The following is an 18,761-nucleotide window of genomic DNA, read 5'->3' on the forward strand; positions in this document are numbered from 1 at the left end:
CTTGCCTGAATATTTTAAATTTCTCAGACCAAAAAAAGGAAAAAAATAAAAGCAGCCTTCCATACTTAAAATTTCTCCTCTAAAAAAATAAAAATAAAAACTAATGATATGAATAACAGACTATGTGATCATCTATGTAGAAAATCCAATGGCATAGAAAAAAAAAAAAAAAAGGACCTCTTGGAACTAATAAGCGATAATAGTAAGGTTGCAGGATACCAGGTTAATATATAAAAATCAATTGTTTTCCTGTATACCAGCAATGAACAAGTGGAATTTCAAACTAAAAACAAAATACCATTTACATTAGCGCCCCCCAAAATGAAATACTTTGGTATAAATCTAACAAAATAAGTATAAGATCTATATGAAGAAAACCACAACACCTTGATAAATGAAATTAAAGAAGTAAATATATGGGGAGCTGTTCCAAGTTCATGGACAGAAAGATTCAATATTGACAAAACTTCAGTTCTTCCCAACTTCATCTATAGATTCAATGCAATCTCAAACCTAAATCCCAGCAAATTATCTTGTGGATATTGACAAACTGATTCTAAAGTTTACATGAAGATGAAAAAAATTTAGAGTTGCCAATAGAATGTTGAAGGAGAAGAATAAAGTTGGAGGACTAACACTACCCAACTTTAAGACTTCCTACAGAGCCACAATAATCAAGACAGTATTGTATTAGTGAAAGAACAGATAAACAGATCAATGGAACAGAATAAAGATTTCAGAAATGGACCCACATACACATAATCAACTAATCTTTGACAAAAGAGCAAGACAATACAATGGAGGAAAGATATTCTTTTCAACAAATGGTACTGGAACAGCTGGATATCCACATGTAAAAACTAAATCTAGACACAGATTTTATAGAGTTCACAAAAATTAACTCAGAATGGATCACAGACTTAAAGGTAAAACACAAAACTATAAAACCCCTAGAAGAGAACGTAACATAGGCGAAAGCATAGATGAGCTTGAATATGGAGATGACTTTTGAGATAAAACACCAAAGGCATGATCCATGAAGAAATAACTGATAAGCTGGAACTTCATTAAAATTAAAAACTTTTGCCCTGTGAAAAATAACGTTAAAAGAATGGGAAAACAAGCCACGGACTGGGAGGAAATGTTTTCAAAAGACACATTTGATAAAGGACTATTATCCAAAATACATAAAGAAATCTTAGAACTGAAAAATAAAAAATAATATGATTAAAAAATGGGCCAGAGACCTTAACAGACACCTCATAAAGAAAATATACAGCTGGCAAAGATGTTCCAGATCATATGTTATCAGGGAACTGAAAATAAAAACAACAGTACATCTATTACAATGGCCACAATTCAAAAGCTGACAACACCAAATGCTGATGAAGATGTGGAGCAAAAGGAACTCTGGTTTACTGCTACTGTAAATGCAAAATGGTACAGCCACTCTGGAAGACGGTTTGGTACAAAACTAAACATACATGTACCATTGGATCCAGCAAATTGCACTCTGTAATATTTATCCAAAGGGGTTAAAAGCTTGTGCCCATATAAAAACCTGCACACAGATATTTATAACAGCTTTATTCGTAACAGCCCAAATTTGGAAGCAACCAAGATGTCCTTCAGTAGGTGAATGGATAAACTGTGGGACATCCAGACAATGCAATACTACTTAGCACTAAGAGAACTGAGCTATCACGCCAGAAGCAAGCATGGAGAAAACTTAAATGTATATTATTAAGAGTAAGAAGCTAATCTAAAAAGGCTGCATACTGTATGATTCCAACTATATGACATTCTGGAAAAGGCAAAACTATGGAGACAGTAAAAAGACCAATGGTTTCCAGGGGTGGGGAGCTGGGGAGGGATGAACAGGGGAGCAAAGAGGATTTTTAGGACAGGAAAAATACTCTGTGAGATATTATAATGATGAATCCATGTCATTATACATTTGTCCAAACCCACAGAACGTACAACTCCAAGAATGAACCCAATGTACGCCATGAACAATGGGTGTTACGACATGTCAGCATAGGCTCATCCTTAATAACAAACGTACCATTCTGGTGAGTGATGTTAATAATGGGGGCGCTATGCATGTGTGGGGGCAGGCTGACAGGAAATCTCTGTATCCCCCTCTTGACTTGGCTGTGACTCTAAAACTGCTCTAAAAAAGTTAAGTTAAAAACAACAACGACTGACTAGTGCAGCACTGTGACCCCAATGAACCGCTGCGGCGTGCCCACAGCGAGTAGTTTCATGGGTTCGCATTAGCTCTGTTGGGGTTTTTTTCTCGTGTATGTGTTGTTTATTCATCATTACCTCCCTACTCCTTAACGAGGCACAAAACAGGTAAACAATAAATAATTTCTGAATGAAGCAGTGAGTCATCAACTGAATGATGAATGAAATGATGCGTTGAGAAAACGCTGGGCCATGGTGTATCAGTACAAGTTTCCAATTCATTTTCTCCTTTATCTTAAGAGTGTCATAGCAGGGTTCACGATTTCTGTTTTAAAATCTCTAGTTCATGTTTGGTTTTTTGAGGTTCAGCAAGTTATTTCCTTTTTGAGATTCTCTTGGTGGTGGGTAGTTTTACCATTGCCTACATACGCTCAGTGGGGACTCTCACGCTTGATCAGCACTCAGAGTTCATAGTGTTTCCATGTTTCTAATCCAGGATAGCAAACAGTTTCCCAAAGTCTCATCCCTGTTTAGATTTCCATAAGAGCAAATTCTTCAGGGACAGAACTCTTTTTCTCATGTTCATTACAGGGCTTTACTTGAGTTTTTTTTTTTTTTTTTTTAAAGATTTTATTTATTTATTCGACAGAGATAGCCAGAGAGAGAGAGGGAACACAAGCAGGGGGAGTGGGAGAGAAAGAAGCAGGCTCATAGCAGAAGAGCCTGATGTGGGGCTCGATCCCATAACGCCAGGATCACGCCCTGAGCTGAAGGCAGAGGCTTAACCGCTGTGCCACCCAGGCGCCCCTACTTGAATTTCTTTACATTATTTCTTTTTTTTTTCTAACTGAAGTATAGTTGACACAATGTTACATTAGTTTCAGGTGCACAACCTAGTGACAACAACTGCAACGCTGTGCTCACAAGTGTAACCACTGACACCACACACTATTACAATACCATCATTCCCTATGCTGTTCTTTTCATCCTCATGACTTACTCATTCCAGAACTGGAATCCTGAACCTCCCACTCTCCTTCGCCCATTTTGCCCATTCCCCACCCCCACCCCCGGCAACCATCAGTTTGTTCTCTGTATTTATGGGTCTGTTTCTGCTTTTGTTTTTTCATTTTTATTTGTCTCTCAGATTCCACATGTAAGTGAAATCCTATGGTATTTTTCTTTTCTTTTCTATGTTCAGTTAGCCACTGTACAGTATAGTTTTTGATGCAGTGTTCAATGATTCCTTAGTTGCATGTAACACCCAGTGCTCATCACAACACATGCTCTTCTTAATACCTATCACCCGGCCTATCGTATTTTTCTTTCTTTGTCTTTCACTTAGCATAATATCCTCTAGGCCCACCCACGTTATTGCAAATGGCAAGATTTCATTCTTCTTTTATGGTTGAGTAATATTCTGATATACAGTAATTTTTAAAGTCCCAATCAAAAGTCCACAAAGCAGGAGCCCCTGGGCAGCTCAGTCAATTAAATGTCTGACTCTTGGTTTCAGCTCAGGCTATGGTCTCACAGTCCTGGGCTCGAGCCCCACGTCGGGCTCCGTGCTCAGTGCAGAGTCGGCTTCGGAGTTTTTCTCCCTTCCCCTCTGCCCCTCCCCACTCATGCTCTCCGTCTCAAATAAATAAAATCTTTTTTAAAAATCCACAAAACAGGGGCATCTGGGTGGCTCAGATGGTTAAGCACCTGCCTCTGGCTCAGGTCATGATCCCAGGCCAGCCCCCCGTCGAGCCTGCTTCTCCCTCTCCCTCTGCTATTCCCCCTGCTTGTGCGTTCTCTCTTTCTGTCAGACAAATAAATAAAATCTTAAAAAAAAAAAAGAAAATCCACAAAACAATACTACCTCTACCTTCCTCTGTCTCTCTCACACACACAATCTGTCTTTCAGAAGTGTCGCACATAGAGATGTTTCCCTGAAGAGCGATACAACCATCCAGCAGAAAACTGAGCAGATCCAATCATCGGGACCCAGGACTGTGTCTATTACTGAACAGCTAGTGCACAGTTGCCTTACAGAACTTTTGAAAAACGGTATTGAATGACTGCTTACAGGTGAAATGTGACACATCCCACCTAGCATTTCACTTTAAAGTGAAGAGCGGTTTTCTAAAAAGTGCTAAGCTGGGTGTTATAAACAGTGAAATCCCCTTATATAACTAAAGCGTGATGAGGACGTAGCCAAGAGCCAAACACAGCATCATCACACCCAACATGTAAAATGGGGTCAAGCCACTCGGGCTCCACGCAATGCAGAAAAAAGGAACAGACTGATGCTCCCAGTATCCTTCTGCGTTCCCCATAATAGTTCTTTCTAGAAGTTTCTTGTAAATCTTTCCAGAAAATATGATAAGGGACCTGGCTTTGCTAACCAATATAGTAGAACCAAATGGATGTGGGTTCAAATCCTGGATCTTCCACATTCTAGCTATGTAATGATGGGAAAATTATGCAACCTCTGTGCGCCTTGCCTTTCACATACATGTAAATGTGGTGGGAAGACCTACTTCCCAAGGACTTGGTGACAATTAAAATTTTCTCTCCTGGGGCGCCTGGGTGGCTAGGTCGTTAAGCATCTGCCTTTGGCTCAGGGCGTGATCCCAGAGTCCTGGGATCAAGCCCCACATCAGGCTCCTCCGCTGGGAGCCTGCTTCTTCCTCTCCCACTCCCCCTGCTTGTGTTCCCTCTCTCGCTGGCTGTCTCTCTCTGTCAAATAAATAAATAAAATATTTAAAAAAAAAAAAAAGTTTCTCTCCTGGCTTGAAATAGGCAATCCATGTTGGCTCTTTCACCTCCCAATGGCATGAGGCAACGACCACTTAAGCTGGAACTGTCAAGACACTGACAAGCAGCACCACAGCCATATTAGACAGACAGCGACGCTCCCCCATGCCCGAATGCAGAGAGAGCGGACATTTTCAGATTAGTGCACAAGTGCTAATGGGGCCTGTGTTGTACTGGGCCTCATGCTTTAAATATTTCATGCCATTTATAAGAACTGATTATTCCTATTTTATGGATGTGGAAACCACTTAATCCAAGTTTATACTGCTACGAAATGCGAACTCTGGGACTTAAATCCATTTTGTGTGACTCCAGGAGCCATGCACCTAACCGCTGAGCGTACGTACCGCTGTTCCAGCATGATTAAAGGTGAACAATGAAGGAAGTTCAAGATTCACTTTTGGGGGCAATTGCATCAAGAAAGGCCTTCAAATGTCAACATACTATTTTCCTTATGTGAAATCTAAACTGTGTTTCTTATATTTAAGTTCGAAACCTCAGTCGAATATACAAACTTGGTCAGAATTTATCTTGGCCAAAGTGAATTCCTGGCAGTTAATAGCTGCAGTCTGACACTGAGCTGCACTTGCTGTATTACTTAGGAAAACATCGTCAACATTGGGCTGCAGAGCTTCCAATCGACCGTGCCAGGAAAAGATATTTGTTTTGCATCTGCTCATTTTCTTTGCCAAGTAGAAAAGCAATTATCTGTGCCAATACAAAACACAACAGCTGCTTGGACACAATACACATAAGAAGAAACGATGATTTTAATCAGAAACCAGAAATCAAAATTATATCAAACTTTGCATACAGAATGCATAATAGGAAGGGTTTATCACCTCCATGAAATTTCCATTAATTTCTATTCTTTAGAAGAAAATCATAAATCGAAAAGGCTTAAATCAATTAACAGGTGTGGATAAATGGGATAGCCTCTCCCTACCATGGGCAAATGCACTCTTAAGGCTCCTGGTAACTTACCTTAAATATAAGAATTTTCCCAAAATGACAAAAACGTGTAGAGAAAATTTTATAGAAGGTACAGTCTTGACAGATAAAGAGAAAATATGGAGGCTTCGCAAATATGCAGGATTCAAATACGTTAAAAATCTCAGATTTACTGCTTTGTCGTTCTCAAAAGTATACAAATTAATATCAAATGGTTTGAGTGTTTTAATCTTCACTTAAGTAATACACTCCATCCGGCTTTATGATCAGACTCCTCATACATACGAGTCTAAAGCAAAGACGAGCACGCCCCTGCACCTGTTGTTGCCCTTCACATGCAGGAGTCAAAGTCCCTTGGCGTCTCTCCCAAATTCCTCCATGACAGGGCTCCTGCCAACCTTCTCAGCCATCTCCCACTACTCGAATCCTGAGCTGCTTGGTGCTGTACACACACACACATACACACACACACACACACGCGCGCGTGCACATGCATACATGCATGCACACACACGAGCACACGTGGATGTATGCATATACACACACGTACACACACACGCACTCTGCAGGTTCACGCCGCCGTGTTCTCCCTCATGCTGTCCTTTCTGCCTGGAAAGCCGTCCTGCCTTTCTTCAGTTCACTGTCTCATCTGTGAAGGCCGGCTCAAGCCAGATCTCCCAGGCTGACAAGCTACGCTATGCTGTGTATCCCATCCTTCAGTGTACAGATATCTAACTGCACTTACCACCATAGGCGACCTCATCTTTCTAGCTGTATGACCTCTCCCCTGGGCTGCAGGCAAATCGAGGCTGGGCCGATCAGTCTCCTTTTTGGGAATGTGGAGTCAGGACACAGTGGTTCTAGTCCATCTCTTACGCAGAATTAACTGAAAGACTGTATGAAGCTAGGATTGAGGCAGCCCTGCACTCATCAAATTAAGAAAAGTCAGTCTTTAAAAAGAGGGGGAAAGGAAAACAACATAGACTTTTTAAAAGGCAAAAGACCACGAAGCCCCAAAGAGGGGCAAAAAATAAATGTGCTGACTTTGCCAGTTTGTGTGTCCCAAACCCAGGCTCAGTTTCCATGCTGGGGTGCTGTTACATTCCAGCGTGTCCTTCTAACAAGTACCTCAGTTTGCTTAAGCAACGTTTCAGAAGGTTTTGTTCTTTGCAAGCAAATGATCCCTAAGACATTTTTATACTAAGTGTTTAATAGATGTTGATTAATGAAATGAATCAACAAACTGCCTCTGAAGAGTCAGCAGCAGGAGTCCGCTTCCAAAGGCACAGCCCTGATTACAGCCAGGGTGACTGAAGGCAGAACTTCACCTTTCTCCCTACTGACAGTTTTCATCAAGACATTTAACTTCAGTTCTAAAGACTCTGGGTCATCAAGAATTCAAGATGGAAAAGGAAATGAGAAAATAACAAAACACACATTAGCAAAATTTCCTCCACTGTCCATTTAGTTACTCTGAGAGCCCCTCATGATGGTTATTTCTCCGTGTCGTCTCCTTTCAGGGTCCACCTCCTTCCAACCCACACGTGCCCATGGAAGACACAAGGAGGAACAGTGACAGCACAGTCTCATAAGGGTCTTGCCAAAACAGACCTCGGAGAGAGTATTGTCAAATGACCAGAAACCAGTCCACCCTGTCTCCCTTGTGTTAGGTCACAGGTAAGAAAAACAAAATCCAGGGCAGTAAAGTAACTGGCCCGAGGACCCCAGCAAATCAGAATCAGAGTGAACCCAGTTTTCCCACCAACCAGGCCCTGCTCCTTACACCCAGTGCCGCCTCTGATTTCTTTGCACCCACAGCCCACCCGGGGAAATAACTCTTTCCTTTCCAAAAAAAAAAAAACCCAAAAAACAAAAACCTATCAGCAACCCTACATCGTTGAGACTTTTCACAAATAGCAATGAGGGACAATGATGACAGTTTCAGTGTTCAAGACATCATGTTCTCTTTGCCATCAACGATTATCATACCTGTATTTTCTGCTTAAAAATAACTGGAGATTGGCACCCAATCTCGATTTATCTGAAAGGTTTACCTATCCTTTGCAGCTGTAAATTATACACGGTAAGGAAGAGACAAACAAATTGCACTGAGGATAAATGCACAGTCTTTCACTGACTTTGCCTGAAAACCCAAACTGTAAATAGATGACTTATTTATTTTTAATTTTTTAAGCTTTTTTTTTTTAAAGATTTTTTTTTTTTTAATTTATTTGACAGAGATAGACAGCCAGTGAGAGAGGGAACACAAGCAGGGGGAGCGGGAGAGGAAGAAGCAGGCTCCCGGCGGAGGAGCCCCATGTGGGACTCGATCCCAGAACGCCGGGATCACGCCCTGAGCCGAAGGCAGCCGCCTAACGACTGCGCTACCCAGGCGCCCCTAAGCTTTTTTTTTTTTTTTTTAAGTAATCTCCACACCCGTAGGGCTCGAACTCACAACCCTGAGATCAAGAGTCTCACCCTCCACTGACTGAGCCAGCCAGGTGCCCCAAACAACTTTTTTAAATCAAAAAAATTCATCATAATTGCAGTACAGATCATAATTCTTTACACAAAGTCACATTCCTTTCACACTCGCAGAGAAAAATTACTTAAGGAGCCAAATGCAAAGTATCAAAAAAAAATCTATGATAAAGATGTAACTGTCAGGAATTGAAAGCTCTACCACTCGAAAGCTGAAATGTAGTGTTTATTCATTAGGGACTGAGGGCATGTCTCGCTGTTAACATGAGACAAACATTCTTCCTCCCCTCCGTCCAACTCTGGCTGGTTGTTTGTGTTTGGTTTATTTTTTTCCAAATGATGATCTATTAATCGCCTTCATTCCCTAAAAATCCATACTTATGTTCCCTTTAAACACTTTACCGATACTTTTAGAGGTTAAATCGTTACAAGCAAATCTTTAATGCCAGGCTCCTCATGGAGACAGCTGCTTTGGGTGATTTCAAAATCAATACGTATTTTCTACATTTTATATACAGTAATAAAGATCGTGGTTTGAATAACATGAATGGCATTAAAAATTCATAAATCTACAACATGAAACACATCCTCCTATATGGTTATCTGATCACCTACCTAAAAAACCAATAAATTAAGTCTATTTTATTTTCAACCTAATGATTTGTTTACTAAAGTGATGTTTTATTCTGTAGTAATTCTAAAAACATAAAAACTATGAGTTTTAAAAAGTCGACTGTTAGACTAATAAACTAAGAAAAGCTCTAAACACATCTTTGAGACCATTCATAATGATCATGGTATTCGTCAGTCAAGAATAAGTGTTAACATGAGAATTCTATTTTCCTGTTAAACTTCAGTGAACTTTCCATCATGGGTACAAGAATGTTTTTCTTGTATAATCATTTCCCTTTAAAATATTATAAACTCATGAAAAAGAGAAAACAGCTAAATATCACAAACAAGTAAAAGCAAGACTATACCACTTTCTTTCATAAATATAGCAAAGAAAAGGTGAATGGACTAAAAAGAAGATTTCTAAACAATGAGTCTTCCACATTGGCTTTGGCATAATGTAAGCATGAGGGCAAGAGGAGCTCAATCCTAGCACGACCGTTAATGAAAAGCTATTTGAAAGCCTTTTCCTATATGAACGCGTTCGTTCCTCACAATAACCGCATGGGGTAGGTACCGGTAGGACTGCCGCCTCCCCACGAGGAAACGGGAGACACTGAGAGTTGAAGGAATTGGCCAAAGACCGTATACATGGTAAGCAGTGGAAGAGAATTCGAACCCAGGCACTCTGGTATGAGCCCACGGTCCTCGTACACTGTCTCCCTCATAGATTTTTCTAAGAATTCAACTTGTAAGCTGCCCATAAAACCTGTAACACGATCTCCGGCGGCTGGTTAAGTACACACCCCGCGGGGGCAACAGTGGCACCTCTTATGTTGACATGGATTTGGAAAAGCATGATCATGTTGCTTGCTTCTGCAGAAGGGAAGTTTCAAATCATTTGTATTTGCACAATTCCAAACTCTTCTTCAATTAAAAAAAAAAAAGTGTTTCTCAAGCATGTGTATTTTTAAGATTCTCATACATTCCATCTACAAAACGTATTACCAGATCAAAACCGGTGGCAGACAATTTTCAGAACGACACACTGAAAATCCCACCCAATTATCGGAAGCCACCATGAACGGATCACCTGGCATCGCACCAGGTTCTCGTGAAAGAGTTATTTATATACACCCTGAGTGTTTACAATGTTAAGATGAACTGATACTGCTATTATAATCACTCTATAACCTCTCAGCAGGCTAACACTTAAAAAGATAAAGAGAAAAACATTATTAAGCTGGATCAGTAGCATTAACAAAAAGAGCAAAGAAATCAGCAGTAAACTCCCTAAACATCGTTAAGAGCCCTTGCTGTGCTCTGAATAAGACAGGAGAGCTGTTTGGTGGCCTGGAAGCCACGCAGCCTCTTAACCACACAGGACAGAGGTGGAGTGCTCCCTACAGGGCTGGTGAGCGGAGGGAAAAGCAGGCGGCCTGGGATCCTCTTCTATGAAGAGCCTATTGTGACAATGACAAAACTGCATGCCAACCAGAAATGCCTACGTTCCGATAGTTTTCTCTTTCAACATATGTCCCTGTGCATCCAGTTGGAAAGCAGATGCCTAAGCTTGATTGCTCTACACTGAGAAAGGAAAGAACTTACCATCTACTGACTGAAATTCACAGGGGATCGAAGATTGCCAAGAATCAGTACCCCATCAAGATTAAACAGAACGAACCAGGGGCTGTCAGCAGTTAGGAACTCTACCAACTGCTACCCATAAATTAAAAGGAATTTTGCCTCCTTAGCATGTGATTTATTTGGAAGAAGCTTTTAGTGCTAAGTTCTGAATGAATCCAAGGAACACTTTACTGAAATGATCCATTTTAGTGCTGAGCTCAGTTCAAGAACCAAAGCAGATTACAACAAGCTTTCAGACGAGCGCATCAAGATAATTCCTGCCGCACCACATACGCTAGGCCTGGTTCAAAAAGAATATCACTCTCAACTCATGGTTAGGAAACAGGAAGAGGAAAAAACAATTCTCTTCTAGTTCTCTATCCACACAAGAGAATGCTTTTCTGCTAAGTTCCATATTTCGGAAAAGCTACTCTAAAAGAATCTGAAAGCCCAGCTTGGGTAAGTCGACCCTACTAATGGACATTAAAGGCACATGAATGATAGTATTGCAATACACACAGGTCCTAATTGAGAAACCCATCACACAGACTTAAAAATAACTTTTTAATCTACATTTTAACACTTTTTAAAAGAAATATCCCACCCTTTCCATCACTCCTCTAGCAAAACACCACCATTTGTTCAACCTTCCCAGTAAAATAGTTCTTTCTCTACGGGAGGAAGACAGATGCCTACAGCAATCGCTCACCTCCTTTCTCCAGTGCCTAAGCATTCACTAAGCATGTCTGCAGTTCACTGACATCCAAAGGTACCACGGGGTCTTAGCAAAAAAAGCTATGGTCAGTTCACTATGTTAAAAAGAAGTTGACAAACTATGAAAAAGCTCAGGGTGTATGGGACAAAAGTCAGGAGAGGTATCATTGAGATACTGTGCCCAGAGGATAGGTTGAGAGGGGAAACAGTTATACAGCGGTTTGATAATAAATAATTTTTAACAATAATTATGCTGGCTGGTTTGGTTAGTGTCTTTATAAACTGCAGCCTAAGTTATTGCTTTCTTGGACCCTCCACCCATCACATGCCTGCCTCCCCAGAATAAGTCATAGTGATCTGGATACGGCCATCCAAGAATAACTAAAGCCCAAAGAATTTATACCACTGAGGAAGAGAGAAAATTCTCTAGCAAAATGTGGCTCAGTTCATCTTTAAACAAAGCAAAGTGGAAAAAAATGATAAGCAACAACTGAAGAATTTGCAGTGTCTTTATAATAAAATCTTAGTTACTATCTACTTCCATGAGGTGATCTGTGTCTCAATATGGATTCATCACCGAGGTTCACTCCTGCATTAAGAGATTTTAAAGTAAGGGAGTGTATTTGTTATTATGAACCCACAAACTTCACCTGTAACCACTGGATGATTTTCTGTGTAGACCTATTAGCTAACTCCATACCTCTTTCATGAGGTCGTGTAATTTTTTTTTTAAGATTTTATTTTTAAGTAATCTCTACACCCAACGTGGGGCTCGCACTTACAGCCCCAAGATCAAGAGTCCCATGTCCTCCCGACTAAGCCAGCCAGGAGCCCCTGGTCATTTCATTTTGGAAAGCAGCAGCTGGATAAGATTGAAAATGGCTCATCTGAAACCAGTCAACAGAAAAAGTGTGTAAAACTGGGGGTAAGAGGGGGGACAAAAGAGAACCCAGTCATTAGTCAGTGATACAGGCTTTCAACAGATTTTTTTTGCTGTCACTTGCATAACACACTTCGCCAGCTCATGAAGTCTCTCTCAAAGCTAAGATGTGACTATTAATTATGATCTGCAACACCCTTGCCCTACTCACAGGATCCTATGTGCGGATGAAAGTTCAAAACCCCACCTTGGGAGTTTAATCTGCACAGCATTTCTTACTTTGGGGAAAAAGTGCAATGCAAGGTCTCCAGAAATCAAGCTTTAAAACGACACTTAAAAAGATCAGTTACCCATTCCGTCCGTGAAGGTCAAAATATTTATATGCCTCCCTAAGTCCCCTGAATTTAATTACCTCACAAATTCACTTTAGTGCCAAATTGTTCTCCAGTCCTAAACGTGTCTTAGTTTCTTGATTTGCATACCTATGTGTAAGGCATTTACAAGAAAAACTTTTAAGACCCACTGAACTGAGAAATCTAACCCCTGCATTGCCCACAAAGGTAGAAAATGAGTTCATTTTAAGTAAAAACACCGTGATTGTCATCCAGCCAAGTTCCATGAGGGCAGGGCTGAGTTTTCTTCACCGCCATATTCCTCACACCAAAGATGGTGTCTGGCACATAGTATGTGCTCAGTAAATACTGTTGAGTGAAGGACCCATGACAGATGCCTCTGAACAAAAGAGGAAATGAGCAAGAATTTATTGAGCCAAGAACTGTTCTTCAACGCCTATTGTGATCACTGCCGTTTAAATACGAAATCAATCAAGTACACACGTGATAGGTGACTATACAGTTATATAAAAATGCCGATATGAGTTATGAAGATAAGATTCCATGGAGAATTCACTGACCTTTCCAATGTGGAAAAAAAAAACGTATCCATGTGTGAGTGAATTTAACATAATGAAGGAGATAAGGGAAGGAATGTTTACATACAAAACATTCATTTCACACGGAGTAATTCAGTAAAACACAGTATCAACTAAAATTTGATCTGACTCCAGAGTGTGTACCCTAAGTCTGAGGTTTTTTAGTGTACTTTCTACCCATAAGTCAATCACCAAACCATGCAGAAAACCCAGCAACTGAATAAATATGGGTTTGTTTTTTTTTCCTGGGTTGGGATTTTTCCCTGTGCGTGGTAACTTCTGAAAACATTAAGTGACCAGTGTTCAGCCCAATTTTTTGTCAGACTAATGCCATGCACGCAATACAAATGTGTACTAGCAAACAGGCTCGACATTCGATCCAGAAACAAAAGAGAAAACCCATCCCACACAAACGTCTCATCCCCTGCCCGCATCCTGTAGGTCCACCATTTTCATGAGGCACCTGCTGTCCAGAAACCCACACGGGACAGAGAATAGTTATAATATTAAACTAGTAATCCTCAGGAGGCTGGCTGCCACCTGTGCGCCAGGTACCCGTTCACCTGCTTCTTACCTGTCGCTCTCAGTACCGACAACCACTCGGAGAGTAAAGGGTCATTGCTACTGCTTTCCCTATTTGCAGATGAGGAAACATAGGCTCATGGAGATCACGTCTTATCCAGGATCAAGTAAGAAGAGGAGCCGTTGACTGCAACACCGTCTGCAGATCTTACAAACCAGGACAGCACTAACCTTCTTGGACTTTTATTTGACCAGTTTCTGACAAAAGTTCGGGCATAGTTTTCAAAAATAATTTTAATACTAATCAAATGTGTACTCCAAAATATAATACTTTTCCTTTCAAAAGAGGGAAAATATATGACAACTTTCCAAAGGAAGGAAAATAAATGGTCCTTCTTGCCCACAAACACAGTAACTCAGCAAACCTCGGACCCAGTTCCAGCTCTGCTGTATACTGCTCGTCAGACACCATCGTTTCTGAAATAAATACCCTGCTGCTCAGGGTTAAAAAAAAAAAAAAATGTAACCTACAAGAGAATGTCATCTGATTCAACGTGTTAGCGCCAAACCCTATATCGAAGCAAGTCAAAAGGTGCTTCATCTACGGTCCAAGGATGATCGCAAGAATCTTTCTACCTCCCAGGAGTTCGACAGAGAAGCGAGCTCCACATCAAGCGACAGGTGTCCAGCCTCCTCCCCTAAGCTAAGTCCTCTCCTGGGACCCTGCACTTGCAGAAGACGACTATTAAATTTTTAGGAATTCTGCAAGCCAGTTATTAAATACAGCTATTCCTAAAAATTCAACTTAAAAACTTTAAAAATCATATCAATTACAAAGGTGATAACCACCCAAAGCTCGCAACTTCCTTAGTGTACTTCGTTTCACTATTACCTCTGCCCTTGAGATTATGTCTGTGGTCCATGAGGCAGTGGAAACAATGCACAACGGTGGGCTTCAAGCACATCTGCCCCCAACTCCACGGTCAGCGACGTCACATCTGTAGCCTGAAATGAGCCGCGGTAGGAGTATTTACAGGAAATTGGCGAACTCTGCAAGTCCGGCTTTCCTTTCTTTGGAGAGCCAGGTATCAGACATTCAGCAGCATCCCCCCGGTATTCATAATTCATCCATCTCTTTCTGCTGCAATGTCCTTCATCTCTGCTCTCTACAACTTATCTACGTAGACACACGTCCATCAAATTTAAAATATGAAAACAAAAACCTAACACACCTCCAGATGACATCCTTTTCCACCATTCCCTCAGTTTTTTAAAAAGATTTATTTGAGAGACAGAGAGAGAGAGAGAGTGCAGGGGGAGGCGCAAAGGGGGAATCCTGAAACAGATTCCCCGCCAAATGTGAAGCCCGACGCAGGGCTTGATTTCTCAGCCCTGAGATCATGACCTGAGCCAAAGCCTAGAGTCCGATGCTTAACCAACTGAACCATCCAGGCGCCCCTCCACCATTCCTTCATTGCCAAATTTATTGAAAATGTTCTTTCTGTGCTTAATTCCAATACTTTTTCCCATCAATTCATTAATTTAGTCATTTCACAAATATTTGAGCAACTAAGATTAGCCAGATACTGTGAAAGTAACTGGGGATACAAATGTGAGCGAAGTCCAACATGGGCCCTCCTTCATGAGAGTCACGTGTGGAAGCCACCTTCAAAGTCTCCAATACTCTATTAATTCTTCTTTTTTCTCCTCCTTGGCCTTTCTTTAAAAAATTCATAATTTCCTTAAAATGCTCTGTCTTCTTTTCCTCCACAGCCCTCCATAAAAAAGTACAGATTTCCTCCATGATAGGACTCTCTCTTACCTCTCTTCTTCCTTCCACAGGAATTTCATACACTTCTGTGATTTCATCCTCCCCCAATTCTCAGAAAACCTATTTCTCCCCAGCCTTCCCATCTCAGTAACTGGCAACACCGTCCACCCAACTGTTGAAGCCAGAAACCCCCAAATCCTCATTTCCTGCCTTTCCCTTACCCCCCTCCCTTTCATCCCAAGCATCAGCAAGTCCTGTGGGACCTATATCCAAAAGATGTCCCAAATCCAAGACAGCACTTCACCCCAGTCCTTGGCCACCCTTGGCCAAGACCTTTCTTTTTCACTCAATCTGTATAAAAGCCTCTGAACCCTCCTCTCTGCTTTAATCTTCCCCCTCCATCAAGCACTACAAAGAAGCCAGTGAACATTTTTAAAAGGTAACGTAATCATTTCTCTCCACACTCAAAACACAAACAAGAAACCTCTAAATTCTTCCCTTGCCACCCAGAATAAAATCCAAACTTTATTTCATGGCCAACAGGGCCCTTCATTATCTGGGCCTGGCCACTCCCTGACCTCGCCCCTTCCAACTCCCACTTGCTCATTACCCCAAGTCTAGAATCTTCTGCCCAGATCTTGGCAGGTCTTCGCACGACGAGTTCCTCCTTTCATTACAAGAATTCAGGAGGCCTTCCCTGACCAACCAACCCATACTTGGCCAGGCCAGGCCGGCTCATCACTCTCTATCACACTGTTCATTTCTTGGCAGTTATTTAGTGTCTGTCTTCTTCTACTGGAAAGAAAACTAAGCAAGAGTAAGGACTTTGTCCTCCTTATCTACCAGGACATCCCTGGTGCCTAGAACAGTGCCTGGCACATGACAAATGTTTAATAGCTATTTGTTGATGAATGAATGGAGCAAGATCCAAAAACAGGCAAAGGTGGAAATAATTAGGGTTTTCTGGGACTGCAAAGAGGAATAAGAACAGCAATGTGAAGTGGTAAAGTGCTAAAAGGATGAACCTAATTTCCATCGTTATTAAATTCTGACTTGCCCACGGTTCAGGCTATTTTACAGGCAACCTAATTTAGTGAGGAGCCGTTCTGATAAATCTATGTTAATTTTCATGGCTGGATCAAAATATTTTTTAAAAGAAAGAAAACTACATGCTTTAGAAAAGATTGTCCTGTATCCTCAAAAACATTTCCAAGAAGCAGAGTCCCCTGGGCTTCCTCCCATTCTCGCGCCATAATAAATTCCTGTGACACACAAGAAGAGTGGTGGGGAGGGACCAGGGCAACACAGCACGCAAGCCTCCCCCACACCCCCACGCTCCGAGGCTGCCTGCTCTCCAACGCAAGGCTCTTCCACGAGGGACACAGTCAGGTGTCTGTCCTTAAGTGCGGCCTCACAGACCCACACCTCACCCTGTGCTTCCAGATCAAGGCACACAGCGGGGGTCTACGTGCTTCTGCTAGCCACTCCTTTCTTACCTAATCTCATACAGGAAAAGGGAGGAATGAAGAGGAGGAGGAGGGAGGGCAACAGGGAGAGAGAGGGGCAGGCACAAGACACTCACTCAGGACTTCACTTCTCCGCCCACCCAGCTACACCAGGTGGTGCTGGAGGGTGAAAATGGGCATGGGGAGCCCAGCTCAGTACCTCATCAGGGACCACACAGCTCGAGGAGACACTGGGAATCCACCGCTCTTGGGTTCTGGTGGCGACGGGGAGTGGCAGCCACCCCAAGCTCCTCGGTGAGGAAATCGATGCTGCTTCCCGTTCTCCCGGTGAGGGTGCGCGGGCAGCGAGGGGGGCTGAGGGCTCGCAGGCTGCTGTGGGCCGCGCTGATGGATGGCGCCATTGCTCCGAACCGTGCACGTGGCGCTGAGGGGAGAGAAAGTCCGACGGAGTGAGTAGGCTTGCAACAAGAAATAACAGCCCCCTGGCCCCTCACAAGTCCTGTTCCCTGGAAGCAACCATTCTCAAGTCTTCTAGCTCTTTCGTTGCTGGTATGTATACAATGTTTTGAAAAGAACATAATTAAACATTATTTTTTTATTTTAGAACTCATCTTGACCTACTACTATAGAAGACTAGGTCTCAGTCCCTCTTACACAGTCACCAACACACACATACACACGTGCACGCACACACACATTCACACACCCTCTTCACCCCTCATCCTCCAGAGAGATTTCTTTCAAAATATTTGATTGAAGTGGTATCGGGATTTGCATAATTATGATCTTGTAAAATACTGTTCGTAGCTGATCTATCCAACGTACCTTGATTACATTTTCTTTCATGAATCCTCTGAGGTAGAATTCATAACCACCAAATGGGAAAAAATTAGAACGTCTGACACTACAAAGTGATGCCCAAAATGTGGAGCAAAGCAAAGGGGTTTCTCAGGCGTCACTGCAATCATTTCAAGAGCAATGATTCAGTACAGGACACACTGAACGTGCATCTCTCCGTGGTCCCAGCAATTCCACTTCTAAGCCTGAGAGAAACCCACATGTATTTGCACGCACACACACACACACACACAATATCTATTGCAACATAGTTTATAATAGGAAAAAATGTGCAAATAACCTAAATTACAAATACAGAAAAATAGATAAATTGTGATAATTAAATACTACACAACAGTTAAAATGAATGTACTACAGCTACACATATCCACAATGATGTATCTCAAAATCCCAATGTTAAATGAAAAGCAGGTGATACTATTTATATAAAGTTTGAAAATACGTTAAAAAATACTATTTGATATTCACTGGTATATGCATATTAAGTAATGGCATGAAAATAATCATAGAAATGAAAAGTGATGAATTCAGGATTGGGGTTACTCTCAGAGAAAGAGGCAAGAGACTGGAGTCAGGGAATGTTATTCTCCGCGTGTTGGAAATGATATCCAAATTTTTAGAAAAGAAAGAAGAGTAAAAAATTCAACTTTCAGGAGCTGATCTTTCACTGAAAATGTTTCTTCCTAACGGTGATGTCAAATCAAAGAAATCCCACTCCATTCCTGTGGCCCAATCTTAAAATTTAGGAATAAATTGTTCTTCCTGTAGAAAGGCTTCCAACATTTGTTTTTGTTCAACTGTTTCTTTCCTGCTGCCTGAATGGTATGATAAAAGACCTCAAGAACAACCTCATGCCGAGATGTTTATTCTAAATGAACAGAGAGAGTGGGAGGATAGCCCTAAGAGTTTGTGCGTAACTGTGTGTGTGTACATTATTCTGGGGCACGATTCTGTGAG

General features: G+C 41.6%; 1 protein-coding gene across 3 annotated transcripts in view; it reads right to left on the minus strand.

Moving 5' to 3' along the window:
* The window catches only part of TMTC1 (transmembrane O-mannosyltransferase targeting cadherins 1), a 257,865-nt gene that overhangs the window by 204,012 nt on the left and 35,092 nt on the right, over positions 1-18,761 (minus strand). For 2 of the 3 annotated variants that reach the window (XM_040642290.1, XM_040642291.1), the window contains exon 5: positions 17,146-17,370. The exons of the other annotated variant lie outside the window; for it this stretch is intronic. In XM_040642290.1, the coding sequence (XP_040498224.1) occupies positions 17,146-17,370 (225 nt within the window). The remainder of the gene's footprint in view (positions 1-17,145; positions 17,371-18,761) is intronic. 3 annotated transcript variants of the gene reach the window in all.

The sequence above is a fragment of the Ursus maritimus genome, unplaced genomic scaffold (assembly GCF_017311325.1).
Source record: "Ursus maritimus isolate PB19 unplaced genomic scaffold, ASM1731132v1 scaffold_26, whole genome shotgun sequence".
NCBI classification, from domain to species: Eukaryota; Metazoa; Chordata; class Mammalia; order Carnivora; family Ursidae; genus Ursus; species Ursus maritimus.